We start from the raw sequence: 11680 nt of genomic DNA on the forward strand, positions 1-11680 counted from the left end.
CCTTCCCTTCTCTTCTTCCTGAGTCAGTGGTTCACGGTTCACACAACCTGTGGCTTGCGAGACCCCTTGGAGGGGGAGGGGTTCAAATGACCCTTTCACAGGGGTCATCAGAGACCATCGGAAAGCACAGATATTTATATTAGGGTTCATGATAGTAGCCAAACTACAATTATGGGGTAGCAGAGAAAATAAATTTACGGCCAGGGGTCACCACGACACGAAGGGCTGTTTTAAAGGGTCGAGGCATTGGGAAGGGTGAAGACCACTGCCCCGAGGCCTTCCAATGCCTCCTGAAGGTTGGTGATCAGTGAGAGCTCTGGAAGATAAGCCTCAGGAGGGCAACAGCCTCTGTGGTGATACGTGACGCTCATTCACCAGTGTAGAATGCAGGCTGGCATATTCCAGGCACGCCATCCAATAAATATTTGTTAAATGACATCTAGTCATTTAACATGAGATGAGACGGTGCAGGGGGTGGGGGTGGGGCGGAGGAAATGGACTCAAAGGGCCCTATCACCCTTAGCTGTATTTGCATCGTTCCGGGAATTTGCATAGTTCTGTGAATGCTCCATCACTCGCCAATCCATAGTAAACCCCGTGCATTGGAGACGTCCTGTTTCACCACTTACTTTCCCAGCACTCGAACAAGCTCGGGAACACCCTACGGCGGGCACAAAGGTCTCCAGTTTTCAAAACCAGACTTCACACCACCAGCATATAGCCTGTCTAATTTTCCTCACGTGGGTAAAGGAATTTGAGAGAACCAGGTCCCGGGTCATAAGGCAAACTAACCTGCTTAACGATTGGCTAGTCTTCCTCAACCAAGCGTCCACCCCACTACCGTGGGACTTTGCTCTGACCCACAGCGCCACAGGCACTCCATAAATACCTGTGGAGTGAATGGCCCGACACCTGGCTGGGTGGGACTGATAAGTGCAGGGGGCCCACGAGGTGGGGTGGGGTGGGGGCGGGGTTCTGCCTCTCAAGCTTTCCAAAAATCCCCACATTCTCCAGCAGCTAAAGGGAAAGAGGGAGGGAAGTGACCGGCCAACCAAGCAGTTACCAGAGAACGCTCCTCCTCAGCTCTACCGTGACAGGTACAGATTCATCACTCCTGCTTCACGCACACAGTCCGGGGTGCCAGCTCACCCACAAGTCATTTCACTCAAGAAATTCCATTGAAGGGCTTGCCTCTGATAAGACCCAGGAGGAAAAGTTTATTGATTTATTTATATAACGAGTGCTGCCAGGGCGACTGGCAGTCAGTCACTCATGGCAGCCTGGTTCAAGGGAGCTGTGGCCACTGAGCCACTGGGAAGAAGGACACCGGTGGGGTTGGTTCCTCTGCTAAAACGGGTGGATAAGTCAGTCTACCTACTCAGTAACGGCTTCGCTGGTAAAGCCTGGTATTGGGGTGCTGTGATCTCTCCGAACAAGCTTTCGGAGTAGGCGTGGCATATTTTCCAGTCAAGGAGGAGTTGATGTCATTTGCTAGTGGCAAGAGTGCCAGATTTGACCTGGTGCCCTCTTTATGAAGTGCAGGGAACCGTGGGATGGTAAACTATAGCCATGTATGTGTTTCCCCTAGAGTAACAAAGCATCTACTCGGAGAGCTATGTCTATTTCTTTTGCTATGTTTATTTACTAGGGTCCCCTTCTCTTTGGTCTCCCTTTCTCTCAGAACTCAAAACGGAATTGGTTTGCATTTGCAAACCATTCCTGAAGTGCACAGAGGAACGCTCGCTGGGGAGCTTGATAAAGCCTCAGCCATCGAGGCAGGGTGGGAAGGTTATTTAGATCATCTCGTTGGAGCAGACGCCTGACGCCTGGATCTTGACATCTTATCCCTCCAAGTCGGTTTGCCAGTCGTCGGCGAATCCCAGGGATACCGATCCAGGGACAGGAGAAGACAAGGTGTTGGGTGGGGGTGGGGGTGGGGTGGGGGTAGGGCAGAGACTGCCACCAAAAGGGGTGGGACAACAGCAGGCAGCCGACTGGGGAAATTCAGCAGCTGCTGCTGGCCTGGTGTCCCTGCTGCCAGCCAGTGATGAATGGAGAGCTAAGAAAAAAGAAAAAGCCAACAAAGGTGTCCCTAATCTTGACGCAGCTTCATTTCCCCCCCTCCCCGGCTGACCATTGAGCGAGAATTTAAGCCCCGTCCCTTTTCTTTGGCAGACATTTGAAACTGAAAGATCCCGTTTCTTCCCAACTGGGAGATGTCACGGGTAGAAGCATCTAGGAGTCACTGGGGGGTGGGGGGGGGCGAACACGTGACCCCACACACTTGTCCTTTCTTTTCCTTCCCCCCCACTCTCTCAACCCCATCTACTCGTCCCAGACCAGCATTTTTATAGAATGCTCTCCTCGCCCAACCACACTGAATGCCTATCCTGTCCTCCTAACCCCACTATTGTTGGTAAGAGGTTTCCTCCCTAGGAGCCAGAAGCTTAAATGGCATCTATATGGAGGTTAATTGGTTTAAAAAAAATCATAGTTTTTCTCACCCACCACCATATTCTGAAACAGGGGTTCAAGACCTGGAGAGGCACGGCGTGGTCTCCCCATGCATGGCCTTCAGATGTGGATTCCGCACAGGTCCAGCTCTCCAGGAAGAGGTGCTCCCTCATCAAAGAGCCATTTGCTAGTGACAAATGCTGCTCAAGCCAGTTCTTTAAGTGAAGTTGATTCCATTTATCTGGACCCCTGGCTGGGTAAGGGGGAGAAGCTGAGAAAGTGCCCCGTGTTTTCAGCGAGCTCTTGAGGCTACACGGACAGCCACCAGCCACTAAGTTAGCATTCCCCGAAGATGCTGTCAATCCTGGCCATGGAGTCTCCCCTGAGGCAACGCGCTGGCCACCTCTTGCTCTCACATGGTTAAGCCTGTCTCTTCCTCTGTGCACCTGCACTTGACATGCCAGTCTTCCTGGTAACTAAGGCAACTTGATTCTCTCTCTTCAAAAGGGCAGTGTTTCTCTCTCGGCTACCTGGGACCCTAGGGAATTGGAAAATCAGGTCAGTTTGGCTAAGCCCTCTCCTACGAGGGGGAGGGATAAGGACAGAGAGGAGCTGCCTCCTCTGTTACTCTTTCCCTGACTGGCAGATGCGCCCAAGCCACTTGGAAATGACCGTGACCTCACCGCACAACTTTGCATCTTTCAGAGTCTGCCTCCTTCCCTGGGCTCTCACCCTCTTGGCTTCTGCGCCCAGAGGGTGGAACAGATTCTAAGCCATCTCCTAAGTTGCCACAAAGAGGGAGGCGGGCACCACTGGCTTCTCCAGTCAAGGGACTTTAGTGGCATCTTCTCTCAGATCAATGTCAGATTTGCTCATTCTGCGTACTCAGTAACTCCAGCCTAACTTGTCGAAGAAGGGCTCGTCGTGGGACTGACATAGATCAAGCCGGAGCAGGCTACTGCTAGAATGATAGGGTATTGATTGAGAGGTCCGCTTTGCTGGCTATTAATTTTAACAGTTACCAAACAGACCTCCCCACCACCCCCAACACACACCATCCCAGAGGTGAGGACCGAACCCAGGGCCTTGTGCTTGCTAGGCAAGTGCTCTACCATTGAGCTAAATCCCCAACCCCAGAGTATTAGTTTTGACTTAACCGTTCTAAGTTTCCCCATCTGAAGACAGAATGGTGATACTACTGACTTCATACAGCTGTGGGAAGGACTAAATGAGACCCTGTCACAAACGCGGAACCCACAGAGCAGCCCGGAGATAAAATTCAGCACACAGTATCATTTATTACTGCTTCATACCTTGGTGGGCTTCCAATCCTCGTTGGGTTTCTTCTTGTGTACCTCAAGTAGCGTTTTACAACCTATTTCTTACAATTGACATAAGACGTCCCCTGGCATAGTAGGCGTTCGTGGAATAGGGATGTCATGGTATTACATAGCCTCAAATGCATTATTCTTTCACCTTAGCTTCCTGGGTGCTGGGATTACAAGGGCATTCCGTCATGTCTGGCCATGCTGAAGCTTGGACACCGATAGAAAAGCTCTCAAAGGACTGGTGCACAGGTATTAGTGTTACAAGTGTATGTGTATGGGACATTAGAAGTATAAGCATGGGGGCTGGGGATTTAGCTCAGTGGTAGAGCACTTACCTAGGAAGCGCAAGGCCCTGGGTTCGGTCCCCAGCTCCGAAAAAAAGAACCAAAAAAAAAAAAAAAAAGTATAAGCATGAAACACACAGCTTTGGGCAAACCCCCCCACCAGCAGGCCTGTGACACTCCCACCTAAGCAAGTACGTCACAGTGTAAAGTTGGAACGTGACAACAGCCGAATGTCCCTAAATCCATTTGAACCAATAAAAAAGAGTAATTCTTATTCGAACACTAACCTTTCACTCTTCCGTGTATCACACGTTTCTAAGACGCTGCACACAAACGGCTTGACACGGATGAGACTTGCTTGTCTAGCACAGCCAAAAATGATGATGAACGGTTTACCAAATCGTTATAGCTCAGGAGACCCTCCCTGGAGCTGGTATTTAGGGAAAAGTTTCCATAAGAGAAAAAGGAGCAACGTCCTTTACTCAAGGCTGAAATTGATTTCCTGTGTGACCTTAGCTAAGTCACTTGTCTGGGTTTCATCAGTGAAATCAGAAGCCCGGATTACATCATCAGAAAGGCCCATCCCAACTGCATAGCTGGGTGGAGAGCCAGCCTCTGGCTGATTTAGGAATCTCACAGGTACTTTTCCTAGTAAAAGCTGAAGAAGTGACCTTTTCCAGTGCCTCCAGAATGCCAGGCCTCTATGCTGACCAGTCACCCTGCCTGCTTCTGCTTCTTCAGATCACACAGCCTCCTTTGGTGGTTTGTGTAAATCCCCATGCAAAAAACAAACAAACAAACAAAAAACCAAAAACCCATAAGACAAAAACCAAATAGGCAAAACTAAAGTGCAGAGAGGATACGGGCATTTTGCAAGGCATTAGAGGCCAAGTGACAGACCCAAGATTCCAGGATCAAAACACCCCACCCCCGTTTCCATTAACCATACTTGCCACCGGGTGGACCATGGCCACAGGTAAGTGAAACTTTTCCTGGCTCAGTTCCATTTCCCAAGACCAAACTCCTGCTGCAGTGAAGCAGAGGTCCTGAGTCAGCAAGCCAGTGTGGGCTGGAAGCTGAAATGTGAGCTCTACCCCAACACCACTACACCCATCAATCAATCAGTCAATCGATCAATCAACCAACAAACAAACAAACAGGAGGGGCTAGAGAGGTAAATCCGAGGTCTAGAGCACTGGTTGTTCTTCCAGAGGACCTGGGTTCAATTCCCATCACCCTACATGACAGCTCATAACTTCTATAACTGAAGTTCCAAGGGAACCAGCACCCTCACACAGACATACACCGAAACACCAATGCATATTAAAAATAAATAAATGCAAAAATAAATAGATAGGTAAGTAGATAGATAGATAGATAGATAGATAGATAGATAGATAGATAGATAATAGGAAAAACAGGTTCTGTCTAGATTCTGCCTGCCTAACATTCAGATAGTTTTGCAAACGCTGGGTGACACCAACACCTGAGGCAGTAGTTCAGTGGTAGAGCATTTGCTTAGCAAGCCTGAGGCCCAAGGTTCAGTTCCCAATGCTATTAATAAGTAAATAAAGATGTGTGGAACTAACAACCCATGAAAAACTTTCTCTCAGCTGCCCTCCTGAACATAGTAAACGCTTAACCAGTATCTGTTCTCCACCGAACAGAGGGCTTGGAGAGGGTACAAGCAGTGTGCAGGAGTTCACTCGGCCCAGAAATTATGTGCAGAAGACCTCGTTTGCACGTGGGGAACAGTCATGTCCTTCCACTGGACTAGCGGGGTCTAGGTGAAGGCCCTTCAACTACCGTAGACTCACACTCCTACAACCAAAATTATCTGTCAGTAGGGTTGATAAACATTGGCTGTTTGATGTTGTTGGGGAGACAACTGGGTCCTGAGCTACTGGACTTGTGACTGGACACCCCTCCCCCCCCAAAAAATGTTCAGAGTTCCCAGGGAGTCCTGAAAGGTCTGAACACAAAGCCAGGGAGCAGGCTTCAGGAATCTTCTCTGAAGAGTCCCACAGTCTTCCTCTGTGAACAATTGGTGCGTTTGTTTTTACATACCGAGAAACCGAACACAGCAGGAGGCTGGTCCTTTGCTGACAGCTTCTAGAAGCACCTACGTTCAGATGCAAAAGGCACCGGGCTCTAAGGGGGTGTGTTCAGGTACGACCTGCAGCACCTGGTTCTCTAGGGACCTGTCCCTCCTGAGCGGCCTTGACGTGGGTAAAGCTTGGAGCAGCCTTGACATGGGTAAAGCCTGGACGCTACTGCAGCCTTTGGCCCAGTGGGCAGGGTCCAAGCTGCCCACTGGACCCTCTCCCGTTGTTGGGACAACGGTCCTCAGGAATTCCAGCCTCCCGGTCTTCGCTGGGTGAAAAGGGGAGAAAGTTGGCAAAGCTGGCTGCTTGGCTGCTCTTCCACCCCCCTGGTGAAAGGGGGAGCTGAAAACTGGATTCTCTACCCCCAGCAGCTCCATGGACAGCACACAAAACAGCTTAGTCCCAGAGGGCAGAATGTGCCAAGACATTCTTTAGGGCTGGTAACCGGAGACACTATTTTGTCCTTGGTGGCTGAGAAATCCCTTTTCCAACTGAAGGACCATTTGACTAACTTCTTTGAAACTCAGGGGAATGGGTGGGCATGGCTGTGGTGTAGGCTCAGATACACATACTCTTAAGGAGTGCGATTTTCTTAAATATGTTTTTTTTTTCTCTCTCCATTTGTTTGTTTCCCACCGTTAACTAGTTACAGAGATGCAACTAACTACTCTGGGAGAATTTACCTCTCCTCCCTAACCCCTCGCATAACCCCTAAAGCTCTTTTAAGTTTTGTTAAAATGCCCTAGGCTTATGCCCCTGAGCAACCCCAATCATAACTCCTTCTCTCTCATAATTAGCTGGGGTACGGAGAGACAGGAAGGTTGAAATGACGGCGCTAGGAGCCTCATGGAGAACACTTATTCAACTGTTTCCGTCACCTACAAAAGAGCACTCAAACCTCAGAGCAATGAGTCCATGCCCACATAGGCAGTGTTAAAAGGCACAACCTCCTAGCCAGGTAGACAAGGTATTCCAAAGATGGGGAAGCAAACAGGCCCTGAGTAGCTGTGCCCCAAAACTCTCAAAGCTGGCTACAGAGCGATCCCCAGCCCTGACCCCTATGCTCAGGGGCTTCATAGAAACCCAGTCCAAGTGGTATGAAGAGGTAGCACAAAATAAAGAACTTCGAACAGCCCCGTCGAGCAATGCTATGGCTGTGACTTCTCACCAAGGCCATCTGCCTAAACACGGAGTTTGCTTGCTTCTTGGCCTAGTGCAGGTGGCGATTCACAATAAGTAGTCTGGTCAACGTAGAATTGCATCTTTTTAAAGATCCTTTTCTGTTGATGGCAATAGATATTGTTGAACACATTTATTAATGAGTTGGTGTAAAGGCAAGTATTAAGCAATAGTTCAGGGAGATGTACCAGAAAGTCACAAATGTGGCCCACAACTCCCGCAACCTGGCTCATTATCCTCTAGTCAGATCGGTTCTTGGGAAGCTACCTATTTGCCCTCTTCCAAGGGCAATGGTTGGCTGGGTTTTTTTTTTTTTTTTGAGAAGTATTCTGTGCTGTATCATTCCCTCAGCAGATGCATGGTCGTCATCAAGGTTGGCAAAGCAGTACTCACCCAGGAACACACCACCCTACTGCTAGCAGCACACTGGCCTCAGCGGCAGGGACTTAGGTTGTAGGACACATAAACTTAAGTTGTTTGTTCTAAAGAGTAACAAGTTGCCAACACAGTTACAGACACCCCCCTCCCGGGGGGGGGGGTCCTTGCTCTGAGAGGCCGGAAGACAGAGACCGGAAGAACAGAGAGAATTAGAGGTTGAAAGGTAGAGTGTAAGGACAACGTAGTTGGCAAACACTAGGAGCAAATCAAATCCCTGGGTTTCAGATTTTTCTCTTAAGTTTAAAAACGGGAACATTAAGTTGGGTAAAATGGCAGGCACTCGCTTTTAATCCCAACCCTCTGGAGGCAGAGGCAGGCAGATCTCCAGGGCAGCCAAGGCTACCCAGTAAGATCTTATCTCAAAGATCCAAAGTAAATAAGCAATAAACAAACAAACAAGGTGGGGAATGGAGTTGAGAGTTGGTGAGATGGATGGGTCAGTGGGTTAAGCCATTTGCCACTGACCTTGACCCCTGAGTCAAGCTATAAAGCGAAAGGAGCAAACGGACTCTTACAAGTTGTCCACTGACCTCCACACGCATTCGCACTATTAACCTGCATACACACCGTTATTAAACACACACACACACACAGAGAAAGAGAGGGGAAGAGGTGGGGTGAGGCACGTGGGAAGGAATTGGGCTTGCGGTTTTTTTTTTTTTATAAACTTTCCAACTTTTTTTTTTTTTTTTTTTTTTTGAGACAGTGTCTCACTATGTCGCCCTGGCTGGCCTGTCTTTCTATCTCCTGAGTTCCCGTTGTTACTCCTTCCTGTCCAAGCTCACCATTAGTCGGACACAAAAGGGAAACTGAGGTCAAAAGATTAAAAGCAGCCTGCCTAACACTCCGTAGTATTAAACTGTTCATTTCCAAATTGCATGAAGACTAGTGCTGAGCAAAGAGTAGGATCTCAAGAAATGATTGACGAATGAATGGACGAATGAATGAATGAACTCAAGAGAAAGTGAACTCGTTGCGTTCTGCTCCCGCCCCCTTCCCCCCTCATTCACCCTCATCTTGATACACACCCCATTCTGGACTTCTCAGATCCCCTCATCTGAACCCCATAAGATGAAAGGTCTAACAAAATCACCCCGGGTGGCTTCACCCGCACCAAACCCCCAAGGTCACAGACCAGGTGAAAATCCAGCATTTCTAGGACACTTTGACCACACACCTTCTCAGCAAAGGACCACTCCCCTCTTCCCAGGGCAGATGTGGGCCGGGTGTGAGTAGCTGCAAGTGGGAAGGAAGTCTGGGATGGTAAGACTCTACCAGCCTCAGCAAGAGCTAGAGCCACACGCACCCAGCGAGGTGCCCACCAAGGTCAGGATTGTTGAGGAGCCTCTGGCCCCAGAAGGAAGAAAGCGAGAAGAGGAGGCTAGAGGCCTCTCACCTCTATCTGCATCCTAACAGCTTCCAACTTGCTGTGAGATTCCTGGAGAACCAGTCTCCCTCTTTTGCCCTCCCCCGCGCTCCCTCCTTCCCCTCCCACCTCCGGCTTCCCCAGACTTGCTCCGAAGCTTTTCTCGGCAGCCAACGAAGCACCTGTCAAAAAGCAGCTTTCTCTTCGCCAAACAGAATGTCCTTCCTCCAGTAGTCTCCCAGCGACCGGTGGGCTCCCTACCACCCCTCCATGCCAGAACCACCCCCTGGCAGCCAAGGAAGTCCCCAAGGGAGATTCCCTTCACCTCGTTTGGTCTTTGCCTTCACCCTGGCCAGACCTCGCATTCTAAAGGGGTCGGGAACCCTGCTAGAGCTTAAGGTCAAAACTCTGGGCAGGTGCCACCAGGGCCTAAGTCCTCCACCTGGGGCTGGCGGCGGGCGGTCCGCTTGGCGTCCGCCCCTCTCTGCAGCTCTTAGGGCAAGAGTACAGCTCGAGGAGGGGTGAGGGTGAGGAGAGGGGGCAAACTAAGACCTGGTAAGAGACACGCAGAGTTCCCCCTGCACACCAAGGGCAGGTGCGGCCCAGGCGCGGTGCCGGGTCCGGATCGGAGCACTCCGGGTCCTACCTGTCCCGCGGGTCGATCCAGCTGGTGGTGCGGTTCCTGTGATCTATGTAGTAGACCTTGCCGTCGAAGTCGCGCGCCTCCTCCCAGCCCTCCGGCAGGGGCAACTCCGGCCGGGGCATCTTCCCGAGCCTGGCCCGCGCTCCCCCATGCAGCTCGCGGCCGCCACGGGGCTCAGCGGCTCAGGCCGGCCGCTTTGGGTCCAGGCGGCCGCCGAGGCAGCATGATCGGGGGGTGGCGCCCGCGGATCGGGGGCCCTAACGGGGGCCGGCCGGAGTGGCGCCTCTGTCCATGCGGCCCTGCGGCCCCAGCCCCGCGCCGCCCGCCTCTCACGCTGCCATGTGCGCCCGCCGCGGCGCCCAGCCGGCCCGAGTACGCGGCCAGCCAGCCGGGAGAGCGGCCCGAGCCGCCGCCTGCCTGCCCCAGCCGCCCCGCGCTGCGCTCCACGCCGCCGCTGCCTCTCGCAGCCACTGCCGGCGCCCCGTTGCGCGCCCCGAGACTTCTGCCTCCGCCAGGTGTGGCTCCGGCGGTGCAGGTAACTGCGCTGCCCCGGAAACGGGAGGCGGAGCGCCGGGCTCCGGGGTTCCCGGGTCTCCTCCCCGCGCCCAGCGCGGCGAGGGCGGGTCCTAGAGCCCGAGACGCGCCCCCTCGTGGGACAGTCCCAATCGCCGACGACCCCTGCTCTGCCCCAGGAGGCTAGACTCTCTCTACACCGAATGTCCAGGCTCTTGGTGCATGTGGCCCCAAATCTTGACACACCCTGTTTTCTGTGAGATAGACTCAGGAGTCAGGCAAGAAGTGGTTAAGTGAAAACATTCTTGCAAATCGGCGAACATAAGTTTTCCAGGATCTCTCGTCCCTTCCCCCAGCACTCACACCATCTGTCTCCCTCCTATTCAATTCTCCCCGTGTTGTTTCAACCCTCCCCTCCGTAATTTGCAAATGTGGCTGGCTTTCCTTGGGGTCCCTAAAATTAGGAATGCAATGGATCTGCTTCCCTAAGAGGACTTCCAGCGGGTGGCAAGGGAGGAGAAGGAAGGACATATTTTGCCAGTCATAGTGAAGTGCACCTGCCTATCAGCTACTCAAGAGGCTGAGGAAGAAAGATTGCTTAAATCTAAAAGTTCCAGGCCACGTCAAAATAGCAAACACAGGGGATAAATAAATTAATAGTAAGGAAGAAGGAAAGAAAGAAAGAAAGAAGGAAAGAAAGAAAGAAAAGAAAAAAGGAAGAAAGAAAGAAAGGAAAAAAGAAGAAAAAGAAAAGGCAAACCAAAAAACAAGAATGTAAGTAAATGCCTCGAGACACTAACAATACTGAATCAAGGGGGAAAAGAAGATGGTGTCATCCAGCCAAGAATCCTCTGGCTTTGCCCTCTGCCTGTTCACTCTTAGGTCTGGTGTTTCCCCAGTGCAAATTTAACTATGCCTGAGGCAGGAAGCTGGACTAGAAGAATGAAGTCCAGTGCCTTGTCAGAATCTCTTCATTTGGGGAGTAACCAGTCAACTCCCTGTACTGTGTGGGAATCCCCTGTTTGGGCTTCAGCTCCTTTTGCTAGACAAGGCGTTTTAGGGTGGGCTCCCCAAGTCTTAATGCCCTGGGGACATCGGGGGTGAGTATAGTTCTTCCTCCAGTCCATCAATATTAGCTTCAAAGCCAGGGATCTCAGATCCTAGGGAGCTCCTCACCACCCAAGAGTGGGAGGGTTCTCTCTTCCTCTAGACTTCCTCTGATGGGTCAAAGCCTTCACATCCCCTTCCTGTGCTGTCAGGGATCAAACCCCAGGTGTCACACTTGCCAAGTGAGTGTCCTCAATTGTTTTGAGTTTTTGCCTTGGGCAACCATCAATCCTTCATTGTATCTACATCTGGGTTCCGAATAT

General features: G+C 51.2%; 1 protein-coding gene across 1 annotated transcript in view; it reads right to left on the reverse strand.

The window, feature by feature from the left end:
• Wwc1 (WW and C2 domain containing 1) overlaps positions 1 to 10301 on the reverse strand; it is a 154265-nt gene extending 143964 nt beyond the window's left edge. Inside the window, exon 1 of the mRNA NM_001427362.1 lies at positions 9801 to 10301. Coding sequence (NP_001414291.1) covers positions 9801 to 9919 — 119 coding nt within the window. The 5' untranslated portion in view covers positions 9920 to 10301. The remainder of the gene's footprint in view (positions 1 to 9800) is intronic.
• Positions 10302 to 11680: the final 1379 nt, after the last annotated feature.

Source organism: Rattus norvegicus, chromosome 10, assembly GCF_036323735.1.
Source record: "Rattus norvegicus strain BN/NHsdMcwi chromosome 10, GRCr8, whole genome shotgun sequence".
In the NCBI taxonomy this organism is placed as follows: domain Eukaryota; kingdom Metazoa; phylum Chordata; class Mammalia; order Rodentia; family Muridae; genus Rattus; species Rattus norvegicus.